This window comes from Rhododendron vialii, chromosome 7a, assembly GCF_030253575.1.
Source record: "Rhododendron vialii isolate Sample 1 chromosome 7a, ASM3025357v1".
Classification (NCBI taxonomy): Eukaryota; Viridiplantae; Streptophyta; class Magnoliopsida; order Ericales; family Ericaceae; genus Rhododendron; species Rhododendron vialii.
Genome location: NC_080563.1, coordinates 4,264,398 through 4,283,837, shown reverse-complemented (window position 1 = coordinate 4,283,837; position 19,440 = coordinate 4,264,398). Strand labels below are relative to the sequence as shown.

Sequence of the window (19,440 nt, the reverse complement as noted above, 5' to 3'; positions counted from 1 at the left end):
CCTCCGTGGACGTACCCGATTATTGGGGAACCACGTAAACCCTTGTGTTTCTCTGTGTTGTGTGTTTGTGTTTGCTTGGTTTAACTCTGATTTAGCACTACAGTTTGTAATCGTTGTATGTTATGTGATTTTAGTTCCTTCAACCAGATTTCGACAGCAAGAAATGTTTCAAAGCTTCCAGGCTTTCAAAAATATGTGCTAATCTTAAAGTGGGGTGCAATTTTTGGGGAAATAGTAAAGATATCAGGTTTTTATGTCCAACTTGTTTTGACAGTCAGATGATTACTCAGGAATATCAATCTGTTTAGGGATCAACCTTAATAGTATGGCATTTGGTAAAGACTAGATATATTGTCTAAAGCGAATCTTGATTGGGATTTCCATACTCCCAACTCCCATTTCACACGTTGACTTTCACTTCCAATACTCCCGTGACACACGGTGTTGAAAAGCAAAAAACGCACCCCTACATCAACCCGAAACTAGAGTTGTGCTTAATACTCATTTGATGTACGGAAAAAAAAATCATATTAATAATTTTCTCCTTTTCCGTGTATCAAATGGACATAACGATAGTTGGTAATAATATTTGGACGGGATGTGAACAACCCGTGGCTAGAGGCATGCCCAAAGATCGCATGAGCTTGTTGGGCCTAAGCCCGGCCACAGGTCTACCCATTCCCACCAGTTGGGCCGGGCCATAAAATTACATTACATTGAAAGATCTAACAGGACCTTCGTTCTTTACTCATATATATATTTACTCTGAGTAAAAGCTTCATTGCTATGAACAATTTCGATGGACAAATTTAAATAGTAAAAAATTTGTTAGTGGCATGATAACAAATTTGAGAAGGAAGAAATAGCATTGTAAAATCTGAGTCTGTCTTAATATGAGTAAATTTTTTTAGGAAAACTCAATGTGATATAGATTCAATTTCAGAGGTGGAGTCCATTTTAGAGGGGATTTGCTAAATGTGTGGGTTCGAGGAAAGAAAGATAGGAAGGGCTCGAGATGATATAAGTTGTATAAGTGATGATGTCTCTTTTCCATCGCCATGTTAGTATGTGACGCGTCTATGGGCATGCTTGATACAAGGTTTGGAGAATGGGATTGGGACTCCCAATTCTGCGGGGCCCTAATCCTTTGTTTGGTTAGGTAAAACGATCTTGGACTACTATTCGATTTTCATCCACCCTTTTTAACCCCGAGGGGTTTGTTTGAGTGGGAATGAGAAATCATATGTTCGAATTCTAAGAGGCCAAATATTCCGAACCTATAATTGGAGGGTTTGCATGGTCGTTATTTTTAAAACTCCTGAATTAGTCGAGTAAGCGCAAGTAGGCCCAAACGTCTGGCTATTAAATAATCCAAACCCTTCCAAGCAAAAATAGACTTGTTTAAGCCCAAACAGTTTGCACATTCGTTTAAGCCCATACAAGGCAGAATCCAAACGGTTGGATACAGGCGAGGCTTTTCCGATAGCCATTTTTACACATCCGTTTAAGCCCAAATAGTTTGCAAACCAACCTTCTCCTGGGCCCATTTATCACCATTTCCAGATACCCAGTAGTGTTCCTCAACCTCGTCCACCACCACTTCATTTGCCATCCCCCTCTCCGGCCGCCACTACCGGCCGCTCCCCGTCTAGCCTCCGGATGTCCGCTACTCTGCGCCGTACGCACAACACTCTCAAGGTCTGCTCCTCCCCCCCGCCTCTCCCCCCTCTCTCTCCCCCGCACACCTCTCATACCCCAATATCTTCTGCTATCTGTCTCCCCCCCAATACCTTTACACCTCAACTCACACACTCTTGTAGCTCATGCTCCAGTGCACTAAAACCCACTTCAATTTCTTCTTCTAGTTTTGATTTCCTCAATCAATTTTCACCTTTTTGTGACTCACCAAATTCTTCAGACAATGTAACAACAATCAATTCCAATGAACGCCGAAGGATTGTTCTTGGTCTAGTGAGAATGATAAAACAGCAGCAAGCCCATGTGTTAAAGGTTTTTTCACAAAACTTCTGCCCTTTCCTTCTTGTAGAGATCATGAAACTGTTTGGAAACAGGCAGATTTCCTTCGCATTTTTCAAGTTTTATTCATCTGGGGATGATTATTCAGAGGGGACAGTGCGGGCGTGCTGCATGGCGGCGCATCTTTTGGCGGCCGAGGGATTTCGGCCGTCGGCCCAAGATTTGCTGTCATGGGTTGTGGCCAGAATCGGATTGGGTAGGAGTTGGGAGGTGGTGGAATACATGTGCAGTGAGCATTACAAATACGAGACGGATTTCTCGGTTCTTGATTCGCTTATGCGTGCTTTCTTGAACGCGGATATGGTTCCGCGAGCCATGGAGATGGTGGATAGGATGAGGGAGGTTGGAACGAAGCCTAGCTCGTCAGCTGTTAGTATTCTTTTCAAATTGTTGTTAAGGATTGGGGACTATGGTAGTGTTTGGAAGTTATTTAGGGATATGGTTGATAAAGGACCTCGTCCTTCGAATTATACTTTCAACGTGATGATCCTTGGGTTTGTTCGTAAAGGGTATCTCGAAATTGGAGAGTATTTATCTTACATGATGGAAAAGTTTCAATTGGAACCAGATGTGTATGCATATAACATTTTGATCAATGCGTACTGCATTAGGGGCCGAACATCAGATGGGTTGGCTTTGTTGCGTTTCATGATTGAAAGAGGCTGTAATCCTAGCAATGTTACGTTTAATACACTTATCAATGCCTTGTGCATGGAGGGAAATGTGGTTGAGGCAAGGAAACTGTTTCACGGGATTCGAGAGATGGGTGTATTTCCAAACACCATTATGTACAACACTTTGATGAATGGATATGTCAAGGCTAGGGCCATTGGTCAGGCAAACATGCTTTATGAAGAAATGAGGAACGCGGGTGTTCCACCTGATGGTGTAACTTTTAATATTTTGGTTGCCGGACATTATAGATATGGAAGGGAAGAAGATGGTGATAGGTTGTTGAGAGATTTGTCCATGTCTGGATTGCTTCCTGATTCTTCACTGTCTGATATATCAGTTGCAGGATTGTGTTGGGCTGGACGTTTGGATGAGGCCATGGGAATTCTGGAAGAAATGCTTGAAAAAGGAATGACAGTTGGTCTAATTGCTTTCAACTCTGTTATTGCGGCTTACAGCAGTGCAGGGGTAGAAGACCGAGCCTTTGAAGCCTATAAACTTATGGTGAACTATGGGCTCAGTCCATCATCTTCCACGTGTAGTTCTCTCTTAATGGCTTTGTGCGGAAAAGGGAGGCTGCTAGAAGCGAGGGAACTGATGAATGGAATGATAGATAAAGGATTTCCTGTTAATAAAGTGGCTTTCACCGTGCTTTTAGATGGATGTTTCAAAATGGGGGACATTCCGGCTGCTCAAAGCCTGTGGGAGGAAATGGAGAGAAGAGGGATGTCTCCTGATGCTGTCGCCTTCTCTGCCATAATTGATGGACTTTCCAAAGCAGGTCTTGTCGAGGAGGCATACAGCGTGTTTTTGAAAATGTCAAAGAAAGGGTTTGTTCCTAATAATTATGTGTACAATTCACTTATTGGTGGATTTGTTAACTGTGGCAGATTAAGTGAAGCACTGAAGTTGGAGAAGGAAATGCGACAGATAGGTCTTGTTCCTGATGTTTTCACCATTAACATAATCATTAATGGGTTTTGCAAACAAGGTAGGATGAAATCAGCAGTTGATACTTTCATGGATATGTACCGGATGGGATTGACACCAGATATTGTTACTTACAATACTTTGATCAGTGGGTATTGCAAAGCTTTTGACATGGTGAATTTGGATAATTTTGTGAATAAATTGCATGCCAGCGGGTGGGACCCTGATATTACAACCTATAATGTTCGCATCCATGGGTTTTGTAGTAGTCGGAGAATGAATCAAGCTGTGATGATGTTGGATGAGCTTGTTTCGTCAGGTGTTGTTCCGAATACAGTTACGTATAACACAATGATGACCGGTGTTTGCAATGACATACTGGACCGTGCGATGATTTTGACGGCAAAATTGCTTAAGATGGCTTTTGTTCCCAATATTGTTACCACTAACTTGTTGCTGTCTCATCTTTGTAAGCAAGGGCTGCCAGAGAGGACCTTGATGTGGGGCCAGAAGTTAAGTGAGATTTGTGTTGATTTCGATGAAATCACCTTTAAGATACTAGATAGGGCATATCGTGACATTCAAGAAGACGCACATTACTCAAGAGGAACATCAGGAAAGAGCCTCTTTCTTGACTTCTTGATGTACATCACTTACGACTATTTGTGCAGATATAGGACCCCTAGTGAGAAAGGTAAACATTCTTTTCAGCTAACCAACAGTGGTCCTAGTCGGTTGTGCAATGTTTCCATTAGGACCCCTGGTGTTATTTTTTAGAACTTGGTTACAGAATTCGCGAAAACCTTACTTTACGAAGGCAAGGATTGATTTCCCGGGGCATTTCTGCATTTGCAAGTGAAGTTCAGTCATCACCAATTCTTAGAATTATTTGAGGAATTAGTTTGAGATGGCTTTTGTTGAAGACCACTGCTTCAAGAAGGGTAAAGTCATTCAAGCTGATTGTTATTCAATTACGAAGGGAAGGCGATGCAGTATAATTTGAGGTTCATTTTTCATTTTGTAGTATTGTAGAAGCTGGTAAAGGTACTAGATATGGCAACTACAGCCGATGTTAATGGTAATACAAAGTCTGGTCTTTCTGCTAAATATGCCAAAATTCCAGCTGTTGCGCCCCCGATGGCCGAAGAACCGGCAGAGATAGCTTCCGACATCAGTTAGCATGCCCAATACAGTCCTCATTTTTCTCCTTTCAAGTTTGAGCCTGAACAAGCATTCTATGCGACAGCAAAGAGTCTTCGTGATTGTCTGATAAAAGTAAGATTTAGTAGTTCTATGAATGTTCTGTGTTTGATGAACTGTACCTACCTAGCATTTATCACTTCTTTGCTGATATGGATGGGAGGTTATCTGAATACATGGTTTTTAAAAGTATGTGGATTGAATAGATGTAGAATATTCATGATAGAACTTAAAAATACTACAAGTACAATAATTGATTCTGGAAAATGTAGTTTGGGTACTGACACTACACCTACTACACAGTCACGTGGAATGCGGGAGGTGGAGAAGAAAATATTAAAGAAGGCATATCTATGATTCTTAACCTTGTGAAATCTAAACAGAGTTTTAGTTTGGAAAAGAGGTGAATTAGTACAAAAGCTAGATTGAGCGCAGTGATTCAAATACTGCAGCTTATAATGGTGGAAGTGTTTTGTCTGACACTTGCTTTTGCAGCAATGGAATGAGACCTACCTTCATTTTCACGCATCCGATCCGAAGCAAACATACTACTTGTCCATGGAGTATTTTTCAAGGACGAGCATTGACCAATGCAATTGGAAACCTGGACATTCGAGATGCTTATACTGATGCTCTGAATATGCTGGGTCATGAACTTGAGGAAATTGTTGAGCAGGTCGGTTGATTTCATAAAATCCTTCTTGTAATTTAGCATTTGTTTTGAATGCTTCCTTCATGATAACAATGTAGGTATCCCCATGGAGGTCTTTGAATTTAGGTCTTGTGCCATGCAATCTACTTCACTTGATTTATGCTTATGTGCACAACTGTTCCCAAATTCCCATGAAGACAGAGACAATATTTTTGCTCGTAGAACTTGAGAAATTCACTTCTGTTTGCATTTAATTTTAACATAAGTTGTTTCTGTAGTATTCTGCATAATTTTTTTCGTTCCATTCCGTTCTAACATGGTGAGGTTCTACATTCTTTTGCACCTATTGCAGCCTTTCCCCTTGTGTTTAGTTTTGGGCTACTTTTATCTTTAACTTACCTTAGTCGGTAACCGTATTAAGTTCCTATGAGCAGATTATTGATTATCACCATTTCACCAATAAATTTGTTGCAGGAGAAAGATGCAGCTCTGGGAAGACTTGCATCATGCTTTCTCGACTCTATGGCAACATTGAATTTGCCTGCATGGGGATGTGGTTTGAGGTACAGGTATGGGCTGTTCAAGCAGTGCGTTGGCAAGGAGGGTCAGGAGAAATGGCTGAAGACTGGCTTGAGGTTTGCTTTCACCTGATAATCCTTTCAAATATTGTTTATATGATGGGATGGTAATAATCATTATTTTGGTGAAAATTCGCAGAAGTTTAACCCTTGGGAAGTAGTAAGACATGACATTGTGTTCCTCGTCAGACTTTTTGGTAGCGTTGAAGTCCATCCCACTGGATCGTAAGTGTGCCATAACATATTCATAGCCTGATTACATTCATCGACATAAGATTTTATAAACATTCATCTGAAATATAATGCCATTCCGAAGAATAAAAGGAAACTTAAGATGGGAATCTTTGCATCCGTTGACACTTGCTTGTTGTTCATATCTCTAGGTTAGATAAATTACAAAATTTTCCCTCAATGTGTCACATCCATCCTCCATTTTGGAGGAATAGAGGTGGATTGGAGATGCTCTAAAACATTGTTGAGAAAGAAAATGTGGCTGTTCAAATACAGGAAGCAATGCTTTTCTCATCTCATCAACGATTTCCCAGAAAAGTGATATGGAGTGGTGCTTTTGCAGATTTGTGCTGTTTTATGTCCTGGGGATGCAACAGAAAGTGGAAAGCTATTACGATTGAAGCAACAATTTTTCTTGTGCAGTGCATCACTTCAGGTTGGCTGAAATCTCTGGTGTTCTATGTTTGGGGTCTCCATCCTTCTTCGAAGCTACGTTTGTTACATTATTTAAGTTGTTTGATTAGATCTGACCAAAGTCCTCTAGGATTATATGTTGCACTCACAGCTGTTACTTTACCATACTATTTTCTAATCATTGGATCAATCTCAGGACATTATTTTCAGATTTTAAGGAGAGAAAAGCTGGGTTTGCCACAGTGGTCTGAGTTTCCCAGTAAGGTTGCAGTGCAACTGAATGATACACATCCAACTCTCGCAATTCCAGAGTTTGATGGAATTAGTAATGGATGATGAAGGACTTGGATGGGATGAAGCTTGAAGCTTGGGATGTGACAACAAGGTACAGTTATCTTTACTTTCCATTGGGTTGTTTCATAGGATGCACTCTTTTTTTTAGCACAAATTTTCTTTTTGCTGCTATGACTTGTTCTTATGAGTATTAAAACTGAAATTTAAACCAGGACAATTTCTTATACAAATCACATTGTCCTCCCTGAGGCATTGGAGAAATGGTCACAAGCTGTGATGTGGAAACTTCTTCCTCGCCATATGGAAATCATTGAATATAAGAGGGTTTGTTTTTCTTATCTGTCTTATCTTTTCTCTTTATAACCTGCATCTTGCTTTATATTCTCTGAATAAGAAATACGTGCTTCTTGCAGTTTATGGCAATGATAAAGTGAACACACCCAGACCTCGAGAGCAAGATTTCCAGCATGTGCATCTTGGATAACAATCCGCAAAAACCAGTTGTGCGCATGGCTAATTTATTTGTGGTGCGAGCCTGTCATATCATGACCCCTTCATCTAAATCTCCTTTCAGACTTGCAGAAAATCACATTAAACTCTCATACTGTTAACTTTCGCAAGAGCATCTTCAGAGGGAGTCTTGACTCTCTGTTCGTCTTGTTATACTGAAATTATCATTCTGGTTTGAGATGTTTGTTGAAATTGTGCTGTAGTTTCAATTCCAAAATAAGTATAGACAAATTCACGTTCTCTTCTTGAACTACTATTGTTATTACCAGTCATATCTTGGTTCCTTTACCTTCTATTTAAGCCCATGTCCTTTGTCGTGCTCTCATGTCAAGTCTTTCATTCACTAATTCCTTTCTACCTCTTTTCAGCTGTTAATCGTTCCATTTGGATATGAGAAAGTGACTTCTTGTTGTCCCTTACATCTGCAGGTCAATGGTGTTGCCCAGCTACACAGTGACATTTTAAAGGCTGAGTTATTTGCAGACCATGTCTCTGTATGGCCTACCAACTTCCAGAATAAAGCCAATGGCATTACTCCTTGTAGATGGCTCCGATTTTGCCCGTCCTGAGCTCAGCAATATCATCACCAAATGGTTAGAAACTGATCAATGGGTGACCAACCTTGACCTACTTAGTATGTACCTGAGAAGATTTTGAGAGCTTATCAACTGTCACATCCGTAAATTTGTGATTCTTAACAAAGCATCATATTCAACCAGGGAAACATGTACCTCTTTCCAGGGTTAGTGTTGTATTTCCTCCCTCTCGAAAAAAGGGGGTTCAAGTTTCTTCTCTTTTTCCTCGTGTTTTAACTTTCCACGTGTGTGATCATGCAGGATTGGAGAAGGTACCCTGTTATCTGGCTGTAGGATTATCTCTGATGGCATGTTACAGGTAGCAGCTGAGTGGTACTTTTCCATTCTACTTTTTTTGGAACTCTTTGCGCAATAGTTTTACGATTGACATGTTATTATGCTCCAGTTTATTTGAAAAAATTGAACTGCATCTCACTCCTGTCCTTGTATTTTTATTTGTTGCTCTGCGTTGAAGGGGGCTGGTTGCTCCTTTATATGCATGGGCAAGTATGTTTCGATTTAAATTTGGGCAAAAAGGGTATCTGACTTTTCCTCCATTCCTGTCCTTCAAGTATGAGCTCATGATTGTTTCTCTGCTCCCTTGTCCTTGCCCATCCCCATCATATTCTTTCGTCCACATTTTTTGACTGTAAAGCAAATTCCTGTGGGTTCTCCACACTGATGTCGTAAACAATAAGTTGTTAGATGGTTCCTGTCATGTCCTTGCACTCCATTCTTGTTTTCTCAGTCTACCCTTAAGTATTACTACTGGCCCAATGACCATCATCACAAACAGCTTCTCTAGAGCTCACCTGACGTTGCCCCCAGGATGAAGTCTCCCTCCATTGCCTTCACATATTCTGGCGACAATGGAGGTTGTAAAACTAAACCCCAAGGTGTTGACTTGGTGGTCAATGCCCGAGACTTAGGGGGTTTGCTTGCTTTCTCCTAAGATCTCAGGTGTTCGAAACCTCCTAGGTGGATTAGTAGAATGGTCATTTTACATTGTAGTATCAACTTTTGTCCCCTTCATTTCTTTTGCTTAATGTAAAGCGACTTTTGGGGTACTTGGGAGAAGTGCTAAGGTGTGCTCTCCTAGTATCTTGCTACACAGGTAAAAAGAATCAACCATGATACAAGCTTACATGGCGTATGCAATGTCGGTGTTGCTTGGCCGAGCTTTGCCGGATGTTCACGACGGGTTGAAGCCTGTTCACAGGCGGATATTGTGAGTTTTTTCCGTATGTTTCTGTTGTTGTTATCCTTTTTTACTCAGAGCATCTACGGCCCTTATATTTTTACTTGAATTTATTCGAGTAAAAATATGAGTTGACGAACTCGCTTTGTTTATTGTAATATAATAATATTCCAATTTCTCTCAGAATACAATATTTAAGTTGAAAGCTACCAGGCAAAAGACTTGGAGAAGCAAACGTCTTGCTTTTTCCCCTCTGTATATTATCGACTGTGCAACAAGTTTAAATTTCGGTGAACTGATGACAAGTGAGCCGGCTACGAAGCCCCAATTGGCATGTGGGGTAGTGCTTCCTGTTTGGGATCATGGTTATTAGGAATGGGTGTGCAGTCATATTTTCTGGTTTAGGACCTTAGGTGTTAATGTGCTTAACTTGAGTGTCTTGAGCTACTCATATTTAACTTCAACTGTGGGTGGTATCCACTTAGTCATGGGCTCCACAACAGGGCCCTACAATGGGAATTGAAATGGGAATCAATACTGTTATCTTGGCAAATTGGAAACATTGCTTGACTGATTTTTGTATCCTGGAAACATGTAGTGAACATGAAATTGGGAATTGCTAATGACAGAAGATCAGCATGATGCAGCAAAGATGTTCTTGAAGAAGAAACTACCACATCACTAGTTTATAGCCTCTATTTCTAGGCCTGGCACACAGCTCCACTCATTCCTTTTCCCACCAAAAACCCTAATCTCTGGAAATTTGCAATACAGTGCACTTCCAAACACCTTACCCTTTCTCTTAGAGATCCCATAAATGTGAAACCTTTTGGGAATTAGGGGCATTGAATGCATTACTCATCAATCATCCAACTTGGAAGTTTTGTTAGATGCGTATTGCCGAAAATTGTTTTTGTAGAAGCTTAATGAATACTCATATTTGGCTCACTTGGAAAAGAGTCTATATATGCTTGAGGAGCAGTGGTGACGGTAAATGTACCTAAATTATGTTACAACTTTACGTTTTCTACATCCTGTATTAACAACGTAGAGCTTTAGTGTAGGCGGTTGTTGACATTACCCGCTGAGGCAGGGCCGCAGCAGTATTTAGATGCTGCATCATTTGCCTATTTATGACATACTATTAAGTATGGAGCTAGTTGAACTTGTATATCTCTAGTTACTGTGAAGCTCATCTAACAACAAAGTGATTCTGCTGACCTGGTCTTCAACTCATTCATGTCTGTGTTCTTCGGTCAGTCTTTAATACGTTTATTTTGCATTGTGTGCTGTAAATGAAGTGACTAACGTGTCACATTTTCTTTCACGAATTTGGCTACAGGTTTGCAATACATGAATTGGGCCTGTCATCACGAAAACCCTACAAGAAGTGTGCAAGAGTTGTTGGAGAAGTTATAATCTGTCCATATAAGTTCCCTTTGCTACTTGGCATATGAAGATAGATCCATGACTTGGTCTTTATCATCTTTCTGCAAGATATCAACATTTAACTTCTGAATCCTGTTACTTTTATTGCAGGTTCTTGGTAAGTTTCATCCTCATGGGGACACTGCTGTATATGATTCCCTGGTTCGGATGGCGCAGGTAATATTGGAATTTCATAGTTTTTTTTAGCTGTTTTTAGAGAGAGAAAAAAGTTTGGTTGTTTGTCAGAGCTAACATTTACGCATGTTTTACTTTTTACTGGTTGTTAGTAGTCATCGTCACCTGGGAGTCTCAGTGAGTGGTATGGGTTTGGTCCACCTCACCAAGGTCACTCCTCTCTTTTGTGGATGGTATAGTTACGTATTGAAAAGAGGACTGTGTGCCAATGTTCTAAAAGTTGGTAGGTGCTAGTTGAGCAGCCGGGCACCACCTAGCGCCTACGCTGAGTGATCGGCACCTAGAGATTAGTCTGTTTTTTCTTATTTTTTGTTTAAATTCTCCCCCCCTTTCCAAGTTTTAAGTACAAGGAAATGCTGTATTAAATAACATCCATGCTGAGGAAATAGAGCCTTCATACACATAATTTCGCAACAAACAGAGACTACATACACACACTTTCTCTTTATTTCACAACAAACATGTGAAAATAAACATTGACTGCATATGCAGCAGTGAGCTGAGAAGACGAGGTTTAGATTTAAATCGTTTAGGCTGTATACTCAATTACAACAACATTTAACCCCTTGGATTTGCAAAATTACTTATTTAACGCCCCTGTTAATCCCGCCTAGATGCCTAATTCTCCGATTAATCCTGCCTAGCGGTTGACTAATCTTCCCGCCGCTTAATCCAGCGCCTAGGACCACCGCCTAGCGCCTAAGCCGATTTTTAGAACACTGTTATATGCATTGTGTAATATGAATGCTCCAGGATGAGGTGCTGTTGTTTGTCCTTTAATTCTTACTTCTTATCATGGTATTATCATCTGTTCATCACAAGACATGATAAAGTGATTGTTCGGCATTTGTCTCTTGCCTGTTTCTAGCACTTTTTTCTCCTAGAAGAGTGTTATGCTCTAAACACTCCACTATTAGTCTCCCATATGAAGTTAATGGCCTCCTAGTGACTCTTGGATCCTTTTTATTCATTCAGCTTAGTGCAAGAGTGCCACTGTGTAAAGTTAGGTTACAGGAAGCTTGTTTTAGGTTTAAAAGATGGAAGAAAGGCTATAGCTTTCGCGGATGGATTCATGGAAGTCAATTCAAATTACCATGATTGAAGTGACAGCTTGCTGAAATTCTAGAGAAATAGTTGGTGGTATTTGAATGAGTGAGGAACTTGGGAGTTTGTTGAATTTTCGAATGGCCTTTAGGGGAGGATCAAAGAGGATCTCATCCATCTCGAAGGATCGCAAGATCAAGTAGCAGTTCAATTTTATATGAACATAATATTTTTTGCTGAACTACATCTAAAACTTTTCATTGAAAAGGTTTCTAGCATTTGATTTGAATTCCAGAGGGCATATTTTCTACATCATCTTCATTTGGTGCAGTGGTGAATATGGATGACAAAATGTGAAAACTTGTTTATAAATGGGGTTTCGAGTCTTGTTTTTTTTGCTCTCTCTCTCTCTCTCTCTCTCTCTCTCTCTCTCTCCTAGTGTTTTGATGAAGTAAGTTATAATTACCATCTTTCGTCTGGTATTTTGGATGCTGATGAGAAACATACATTTTTAGATACTTTTAGTCTGATAATTAGCTATTGAATCCCACCTTTTTTTTGGTTTTTGGAATCTCAAGATGTTTACTTTTCCAGGATTTCTCTTTACGCAGCCCACTCATTCGAGGGCATGGACATTTTGGTTCGATTGATGCAGATCCTCCTGCTGCTATGCGTTACACAGAGTGCAGACTGGAAGTAGGTTAATGTCCATTTGAATTTTTTCAATTTGATATGTTGAGTGGAAATATCATTTATTCCTCACATGCCTACATGTGATGCTGCAGTTAGTCTCTGAATTGTGTGGGTGCTTAAGAGTGTAATTTGTATTGGCTGTAAACACTGTAATTTGTTTGCACGCTTCCCTGATATACTCTGGGAATGGATATTGGTTGTTATCTGCCATGTTGATTATGTTGCTTACTATAATCAATCCTCCGGAACCATTAGAATAAAACCATATGCTTGTATGTTGCCATGTAAATACATGCTGATACGTGCTATGTAGTGCACTATATATGGCCCACAATCAGTGGTATGCTCTTTGGCTTAAAGCTAACCATATTGCTTCAAAATTTCTCTGCACAATTCAGTAAAATGCAACCATTTAAGGTATACTTATTTCCTTCTGGCATATTTTTCAGGCACTTACTGAAGCAATGCTGTTGGCTGATTTGGACCAAGATACAGTCAGTACTGCTGCGTGGAACAGCTTATCATTCGAAATTGTTGTAGTTCATTGTGCAACCCACGTTATCTTGCCTCAAATATCACATTGCATTGCAGGTAGATTTTGTCCCAAATTTTGACAATTCTCAAAAGGAACCATCGCTCTTACCCGCTCGAATCCCAAATTTGTTGTTGAATGGTTCGTCTGGCATTGCGGTAATTCCACCTGCATGTTTTTCTTGCAATTTACTAGTTTCTTAATTATTATTTTTTTGATCGGCTAGTTTCTTATGTTTGGATTGAGTGTTTAGGTTTTTCATCGTTTTAATGTGCTATGGATACTTCACATTCTCAGGTTGGAATGGCTACCAACATTCCTCCTCATAATCTGGGGAATTGGTGGATGCTCTCTCTGTCTTGATTCATAACCCAGAAGCCATGGTAGTCATCATATCTTTTAGAAATTACTTTCTGGGTAGTGCTAGAACAGAGGGGCGTTTTTGTTTTTGTTTCTGAATATTTTTTTTATCTCTTAGTTATTAGTTTATTTTAAATGCTTTATTGTTTGGGTCTCTTCAGTTTTCTTTACAAGAACTTTTCTATTTCTGATATGTAATGCTAGTGTCTGTGATGATGGTTATGAAGTTTATTCTTTCTTTTGCCTTCTCTCTTTTTATATATCTTTTATTTTAGTTGAAACTTCCCGATGGGCAGTTTTCTTGTCTCGACCTCGAATCATTGTTGGTTGGGTTTATTAATTCATTGCTCTATTTTTTAGTCTAACGTAAATATCTTTGAAATAGCTGCAAGAATTGCTGGAATACATGCCAGGACCTGATTTTCCAACTGGTGGTCTAATAATGGGTACCGCTGGGTAGGTCAATCTGAACTCTTATTTCAAAGTCCCTCACTTGACAAATGTACCGTGATGGTCTCTTTATACTCTAAAACCACCTATCTTGAGAAAGTCTTATGGTAACGATGGTTCATGGGTTATGGAAACATTGATAAATAACTGATGGGTGCTCATTTTTTGTGAAGCATCTTAGAAGCTTATCGAACTGGGCGAGGACGGGTCGTTGTCAGAGGAAAGACTGATATTGAATTTCTTGATTCTAAAACGAAGCGATCTGCTATTATTATAAAAGAAGTATTATCCTGGTTCTTTTAATCAATCTCCATATACTATTTTTATTTAAGTCGAATGCGAAAGGAAGTTGAAAAGTTCATATAATTTGTTCTTCTGTGAATGGAACAGATTCCATACCAGACTAACAAAGCCTCCCTCGTTGAGAAAATTGCTGAGCTTGTGGAAAATAAGGTAGTCTAAATCTTGTATGGCTTTGCAATTTGAACATTTTATTCATGTTCTGTAAAATCAATCTTCAACTGATACTTTTTCCCGGTACAACCTCCACTTTGGTTTTATTTGTACTGATATGCTCTTTCTGGGTTCTAGTGATGGATTGCTGGTTAACTCCTGGATGCATATAGAAGGCCCTTCTTTTCCCCATATAATAATGCTTTAAGCTTCAAACAACTATTTTTCTCTTTTAGGTTGCCCCACGCAGCTGTAGTTCTAACTTCTAACTATACTGGCAATTGCTGCAAGTATCACTGAAAGTGACTGTGTGCTGTAGATTCTTTGCAATCCATCGCAGAAGGAAATTTAATTACTAATGAGATGGATTGGCCAAGAACCATTGTAGTGGACACTTACACTGAAATATCAGCTTGATAACAACAAACTGACATGTAAAGTTAACAAGGGAGGTTGTGGTGCAAGTTCATATTGCTATATCTCTGTCCTCTCTTATGTGTGTAGGTACAACAATATTTGTTTGATACTTCCCTTGCTGATTGTTACCAGACATTCTTTTACTCAGAAGTGTGCTACCTTGTGTCTTGCTTTTGGTAATCTCAAATGTGAAATTTAGATTTCTTTGTTTTTGTGACACCAAAAAGTTCAGCAAGCTGGTTTCTTATTCATGGCAATGCAAATGCATATTATTGTGGCAAATTGAAGCATAAGTAACACTGCTGTTAGGTATGCTATTTATTGAATTTTTCTTTGCTCAGAGTTTAGAAGGCATTAGTGACATTCGTGATGAGAGTGATAGATCCGGAATGCGTATTGTCATTGAGGTATCAACGTTGACCCATGCACTATCTTTGCTTTTGACGATATTGAAGCTCAGCATTGATTACACTTACTTTATGGGTGCAAGTTTTGCTGGAGTTTTGAATTGACCAACTATTCTTTTTCCTCTTCCAGCTTAAGCGAGGATCTGATCCATCCATCGTCCTTAATAATCTGTATCATCTTACTGCTCTTCAATCTGGCTTTAGCTGCAACATGGTGGGGTGAGTAGCTTTTGAGGACTTGACAAAATATAGAATTCTTGTATTATCAAGTAAGGGAGGAGGATAGACATGTTTTGATTTGGTTTTGTCAGCAGTAGAGACAAGTGGTCTGCAGGTTTGAGAGAGAAAACTCACTTAGTTTTTCGTCTTTGGGTACTACTTTAATGGGTTTGTCTCTAATATATACTTCAGAACTATTTTGATTCTCTATATATTGTTATGTATTTCAGTAAAGTTACTGTGAGACAGTATTAAATCAATGTGGAAGCAAACCTACCTATCCCAAATTGTGCCCAAACTTGTGTTTCTTTTGAAAAGAAATTTTGTTTCAACTTCTGGAATATTTATTTCTTCAATTTGCTAGATGTTGTATATCGTGTGGTCTTGATCATGATTCTGGATATGTTTTTACTTTTTACCTATTTCTTGTGACAAACAAAAAGGAAAGAAAAGACGAAAGAGAAATCATGGATTAACTAAGGCCTCCCCTCCTGCTTCCTCTTTCTAACTTCTTTAAGTCTTTCTTTCAATTCTCTTAGTATTTATCGGCTCTTTCTTAGATGTGTCTTGTTTGTTTGACCTATTTACAGCATACTTAATGGAAAACCTCATCTGATGGGCTTGAAAGAATTGCTCCAGGCAAGTTCATGCCTCTCTCTCTCTCTCTCTCTCTCTCTCTCTCTCTCTCTCTCTCACACACACACACACACACACACACACACATCTCTCTCTCTCTCTCTCTCTCTCTCTCTCTCTCTCTCTCACACACACACACACACCCACACACCCCAGCGCTTGGGCACACCTGCACGTAGACTTGCACACAAAATCTAATCCATTTTAGTAATCCCATACTGTTAGTTGCCACTTACCATGGTTTCTCCTCTCTAGCTTTTGCACATGGATGTGATCTTTTGTCGAGCATTTACCGTGTCCATGCATTTTTAATGGAAAGATACCCACTATTCTACAAACATCTTCAATGCTGCATTACCCATAATGTCGCCAGACGCTAGGTTACAATATACCCCTTCCAAGCAAGTCAGAAATCTTGAAAAGTCTTGTTTGAATGAAAATATTGCATTCTTCTGCATCTCCAGTAATAATATCACTTTCCTCTGGTCATTATTAAAGTAGACATTTAGGATTCTCAAGGGTGCTTGCTCTAGCATGTAGTTAGCCAGAATATCATTTGTTTGCATCACCTTGCAGTCCCTGGGCCCGATACGTTTGTTCAATCAAACAAGATGATAAAGACTATCATGCTCATGGCTTAGTCACCTTGTTTAGACATAATTTACCAATGCTTGGGAGTTGAACTTGGATGTCATAAGATGACCACATAAACCCATAACCATGAAGTGACCAATGTAATACACCTCATGCATTTGATGCCCAATGCAGTGCGATTATGATGTAGTTTGGCATTACAGATAAATTAGATAGTTTTGGATAGGTTTGATGGTAAAAGACTAGGGATTTGCAAGTGAACCTACTAAACCGAGGATTGACCCTAGCCTCAGTAGCCTGACCTTCATAGTTTTCGTTTGCGTCGAACTTAGCAGAATCAAATCGGTTTGGGGTTGCATTTTGCTGGGAACTATTTTAACTGGGGATTTCCTGATTTTTCCTTTCTGGAATATTGACTTTGATAACCCTTTTGATGTTCATGTGCTAATGTTATTTGATGATTAGAATTCAAATGACTTATTATATCTAATGTCGTCAAAGAAAGTGTTATTAGATGATTCAACACTGTTTGAAATGTACATCGTCCTAGTCTCAATGGTCATGCATTCCTAATATATGGGAATGCAACGAATTAATAAAAATGATTAAAAGATATTATAGGAACAAGTCTGTATCACATCATATTCTCCTGGCATTTGGTGAATTATGTTGGCTGGAGCTTTCCACTTTTCTCAAGAGTGTTACCATGTTGATCCTCTTAAGAACATTTACTAATAACCCCTTTATATTTATCGAAGAGCTTGCTCTTCTTAGAATTCGAATCTAGGAAAGATCTGTCTCGTGTTTTTTTTAAAGGTCAAGTACATCTTCCTCCAAGTTGAACATGCAAACTGTTATTATGTCTGCGCATGGTCGTGTTCCTGGTATGTAAACGATAACTGCTGATGCATTGGGTTGATTTAACAGCGTTGGAGGCTCCGGGTAGGATTAAACATGTACTGCTGCCGATCCTCAGATATGGATAGTAGACCAGCAAATGTCAAGAGATGGAAAAATCAGCAAAGATCCATGCGGGGAATAGCATGTTGTTTGGAGAAGCTCTCAGTCGGACTCCAACTATGAAACAAGACCTTACTTTTGCTACAAGTTGTGGACTACAATTTTTTGGTTTTTTTCTTATTCAAATTTTTCCCGTGTTTGTTAGTTTTGCACTACACTTTTGTGTATTGTTAGTTCGTCTCTGATTTTTTAGATTTTTTCTTGGATATTTCAAAAATACTTGTGTAAAAGTCGGAGTAATTTTTTATTTTTCCTATTCCTCTCATCGAGACGAACTAATAATATATAAAAGTTTGGCACAAAACTAACAAACGCGAAAAAAAAATTGAATAAGGACAACCAAAAAGTTATGGTCGACAGCTTGTTGGTTAGTGGAAACACCCTTGTTTGTTTATATCCTTGGCGTGGTTAGTGGAAACACCCTTGTTTGTTTATATCCTTGGCGAGATGAGTAATTTCCACAACAATAACATGAAATTGTCACGATAGTCATGCAAATAGAAACTCCCTCTATCCGCATTTGTTGGTCCACTTTTAAAATTTGTGTCATTTTTGATTGCTTATATCTTTCAATTTATATACTAATGGTTTTCATGATTTTGAGAACTTTGTATTGCAGAACAAATTGAGATTTATTAAACTGACAAAATTCATATTACATATTTTTTGAGATCTATAATAAAAATATAAGTAATAAAAAAAAATATCACAGATTTTAAAAATTGACCAACAAATGCGAACGGAAGGAGTAAATTATAATTTTCTTTCTCTTTGTGTATACTTTTTGGGTGCAAAAAATAGTCATACTAATGAGCTACTCTGGCATACGTATGTCACAAGAAGATCCTCAATGCTCCATAGTCATATGCAAGCAACGTCATCATATGTTAGACCCCCCAACGGGTTTCGTTCTAAATTTTTTGTCTGTATTTTTTAATTTTTCATAAATTTTTGTTAAATTTTTTATCGTAATTTTCTGAATTAATCATCTTCCTCGTTGAGAGGAATCAGAAAAGTAAAAAAATGTGGGTTAATGTTGAAAAAATGCATATAAAACAACACTTTAGACCAAAAAGGCGTTAGTTTAATATTTTTTTGCTTTTAATGAATTACTTTTTTATTTTTATCATAATTTCGTACTTTTAAGACTCAAAAAAAAAGCTTACAAGAATGAAGCCTCAGAGGTTTCACCACACACTTCTCCTTTTGAGGAACAACAAGTGCAGATACTACTCCGTCTTATGTTTATCCCATGCGAATGTGAAAATCTTAAACTCAAACAAAGAAATTTCAAATACTTAGGTCATGTTTTGCTAAAATTTTTATTTTTAAATTTTTATTTTTTATTTTACGAGACAGACTATTTTTTTACAATACATTACTTTTAATCTTTTAATTTAAAAAGTAAATACTTTCGCTTAGCGGGACGACACTTTTAATAATTGAGGTGCTTCCCCGTGAAGTAAGCCCAGTAGATATTTTCCCCCAAAAGGCAAACCCATTCGCCCCACTTTCCATTACTACTAGGAAGATTTAAATAAAGCGGCGGCGCGTGATTTTTTTAAGGGTCGCGCGTGTCACAAAGATTGTGGGGGCTATAAACAAAAAGAAGAGGGAAAATTATTCAATGCCGCCGGAGCACCGTCATTAATTATTAGTGCCTCAAACTCTCTCTCCATCACATAATTATGCGATTCTCAC

At 38.8% G+C, this 19,440-nt stretch overlaps 2 protein-coding genes and 1 pseudogene across 5 annotated transcripts; all 3 read left to right on the top strand.

Annotated features, from left to right (window-relative positions):
- The first annotated feature begins 1,622 nt into the window (after positions 1–1,622).
- Positions 1,623–4,468, top strand: LOC131334088 (pentatricopeptide repeat-containing protein At1g63130, mitochondrial-like). Its single transcript, XM_058368960.1, has 2 exons — positions 1,623–1,698; positions 1,919–4,468. The coding sequence occupies exon 2, from the start codon at positions 1,978–1,980 to the stop codon at positions 4,414–4,416; it is 2,439 nt and encodes an 812-aa protein (XP_058224943.1). The 5' UTR covers positions 1,623–1,698; positions 1,919–1,977; the 3' UTR covers positions 4,417–4,468.
- Positions 4,469–4,622: 154 nt separating this feature from the next.
- LOC131332542 (alpha-glucan phosphorylase, H isozyme-like) lies at positions 4,623–8,087 on the top strand (annotated as a pseudogene).
- On the top strand, positions 7,947–18,499 carry LOC131334089 (DNA gyrase subunit A, chloroplastic/mitochondrial-like). Of its 4 annotated transcripts, none has more exons than XM_058368964.1 (10): positions 7,947–8,260; positions 8,355–8,426; positions 10,634–10,703; positions 10,831–10,896; positions 12,553–12,654; positions 13,101–13,145; positions 13,243–13,341; positions 13,481–13,566; positions 13,929–13,999; positions 14,167–14,228. In XM_058368964.1, the coding sequence occupies exons 1-8, from the start codon at positions 8,244–8,246 to the stop codon at positions 13,544–13,546; spliced, it is 537 nt and encodes a 178-aa protein (XP_058224947.1). In that variant the 5' UTR covers positions 7,947–8,243; the 3' UTR covers positions 13,547–13,566; positions 13,929–13,999; positions 14,167–14,228. The 4 variants fall into 4 exon arrangements, with proteins under 4 accessions (XP_058224947.1, XP_058224946.1, XP_058224944.1 ...); XM_058368961.1 differs by lacking the exons at positions 7,947–8,260; positions 8,355–8,426; positions 10,634–10,703; ... (1 more) ...; positions 12,553–12,654; positions 13,101–13,145 and adding exons at positions 14,384–14,446; positions 15,205–15,270; positions 15,401–15,489; ... (1 more) ...; positions 17,647–18,146; positions 18,187–18,499 and having other exon boundaries at positions 13,288–13,341; positions 14,167–14,275; XM_058368963.1 differs by lacking the exons at positions 7,947–8,260; positions 8,355–8,426 and adding an exon at positions 8,437–9,321.
- Positions 18,500–19,440: the final 941 nt, after the last annotated feature.

Coding starts and splice junctions, on each gene's coding strand:
- LOC131334088 (XM_058368960.1), top strand. CDS start 1,978: ATGATAAAACAGCAGCAAGCCCATGTGTTAAAGGTTTTTTCACAAAAC.
- LOC131334089 (XM_058368961.1), top strand. Junction 15,271..15,400: donor GAATGCGTATTGTCATTGAG/GTATCAACGTTG, acceptor TTCCTCTTCCAG/CTTAAGCGAGGATCTGATCC. Junction 15,490..16,079: donor TTTAGCTGCAACATGGTGGG/GTGAGTAGCTTT, acceptor ACCTATTTACAG/CATACTTAATGGAAAACCTC.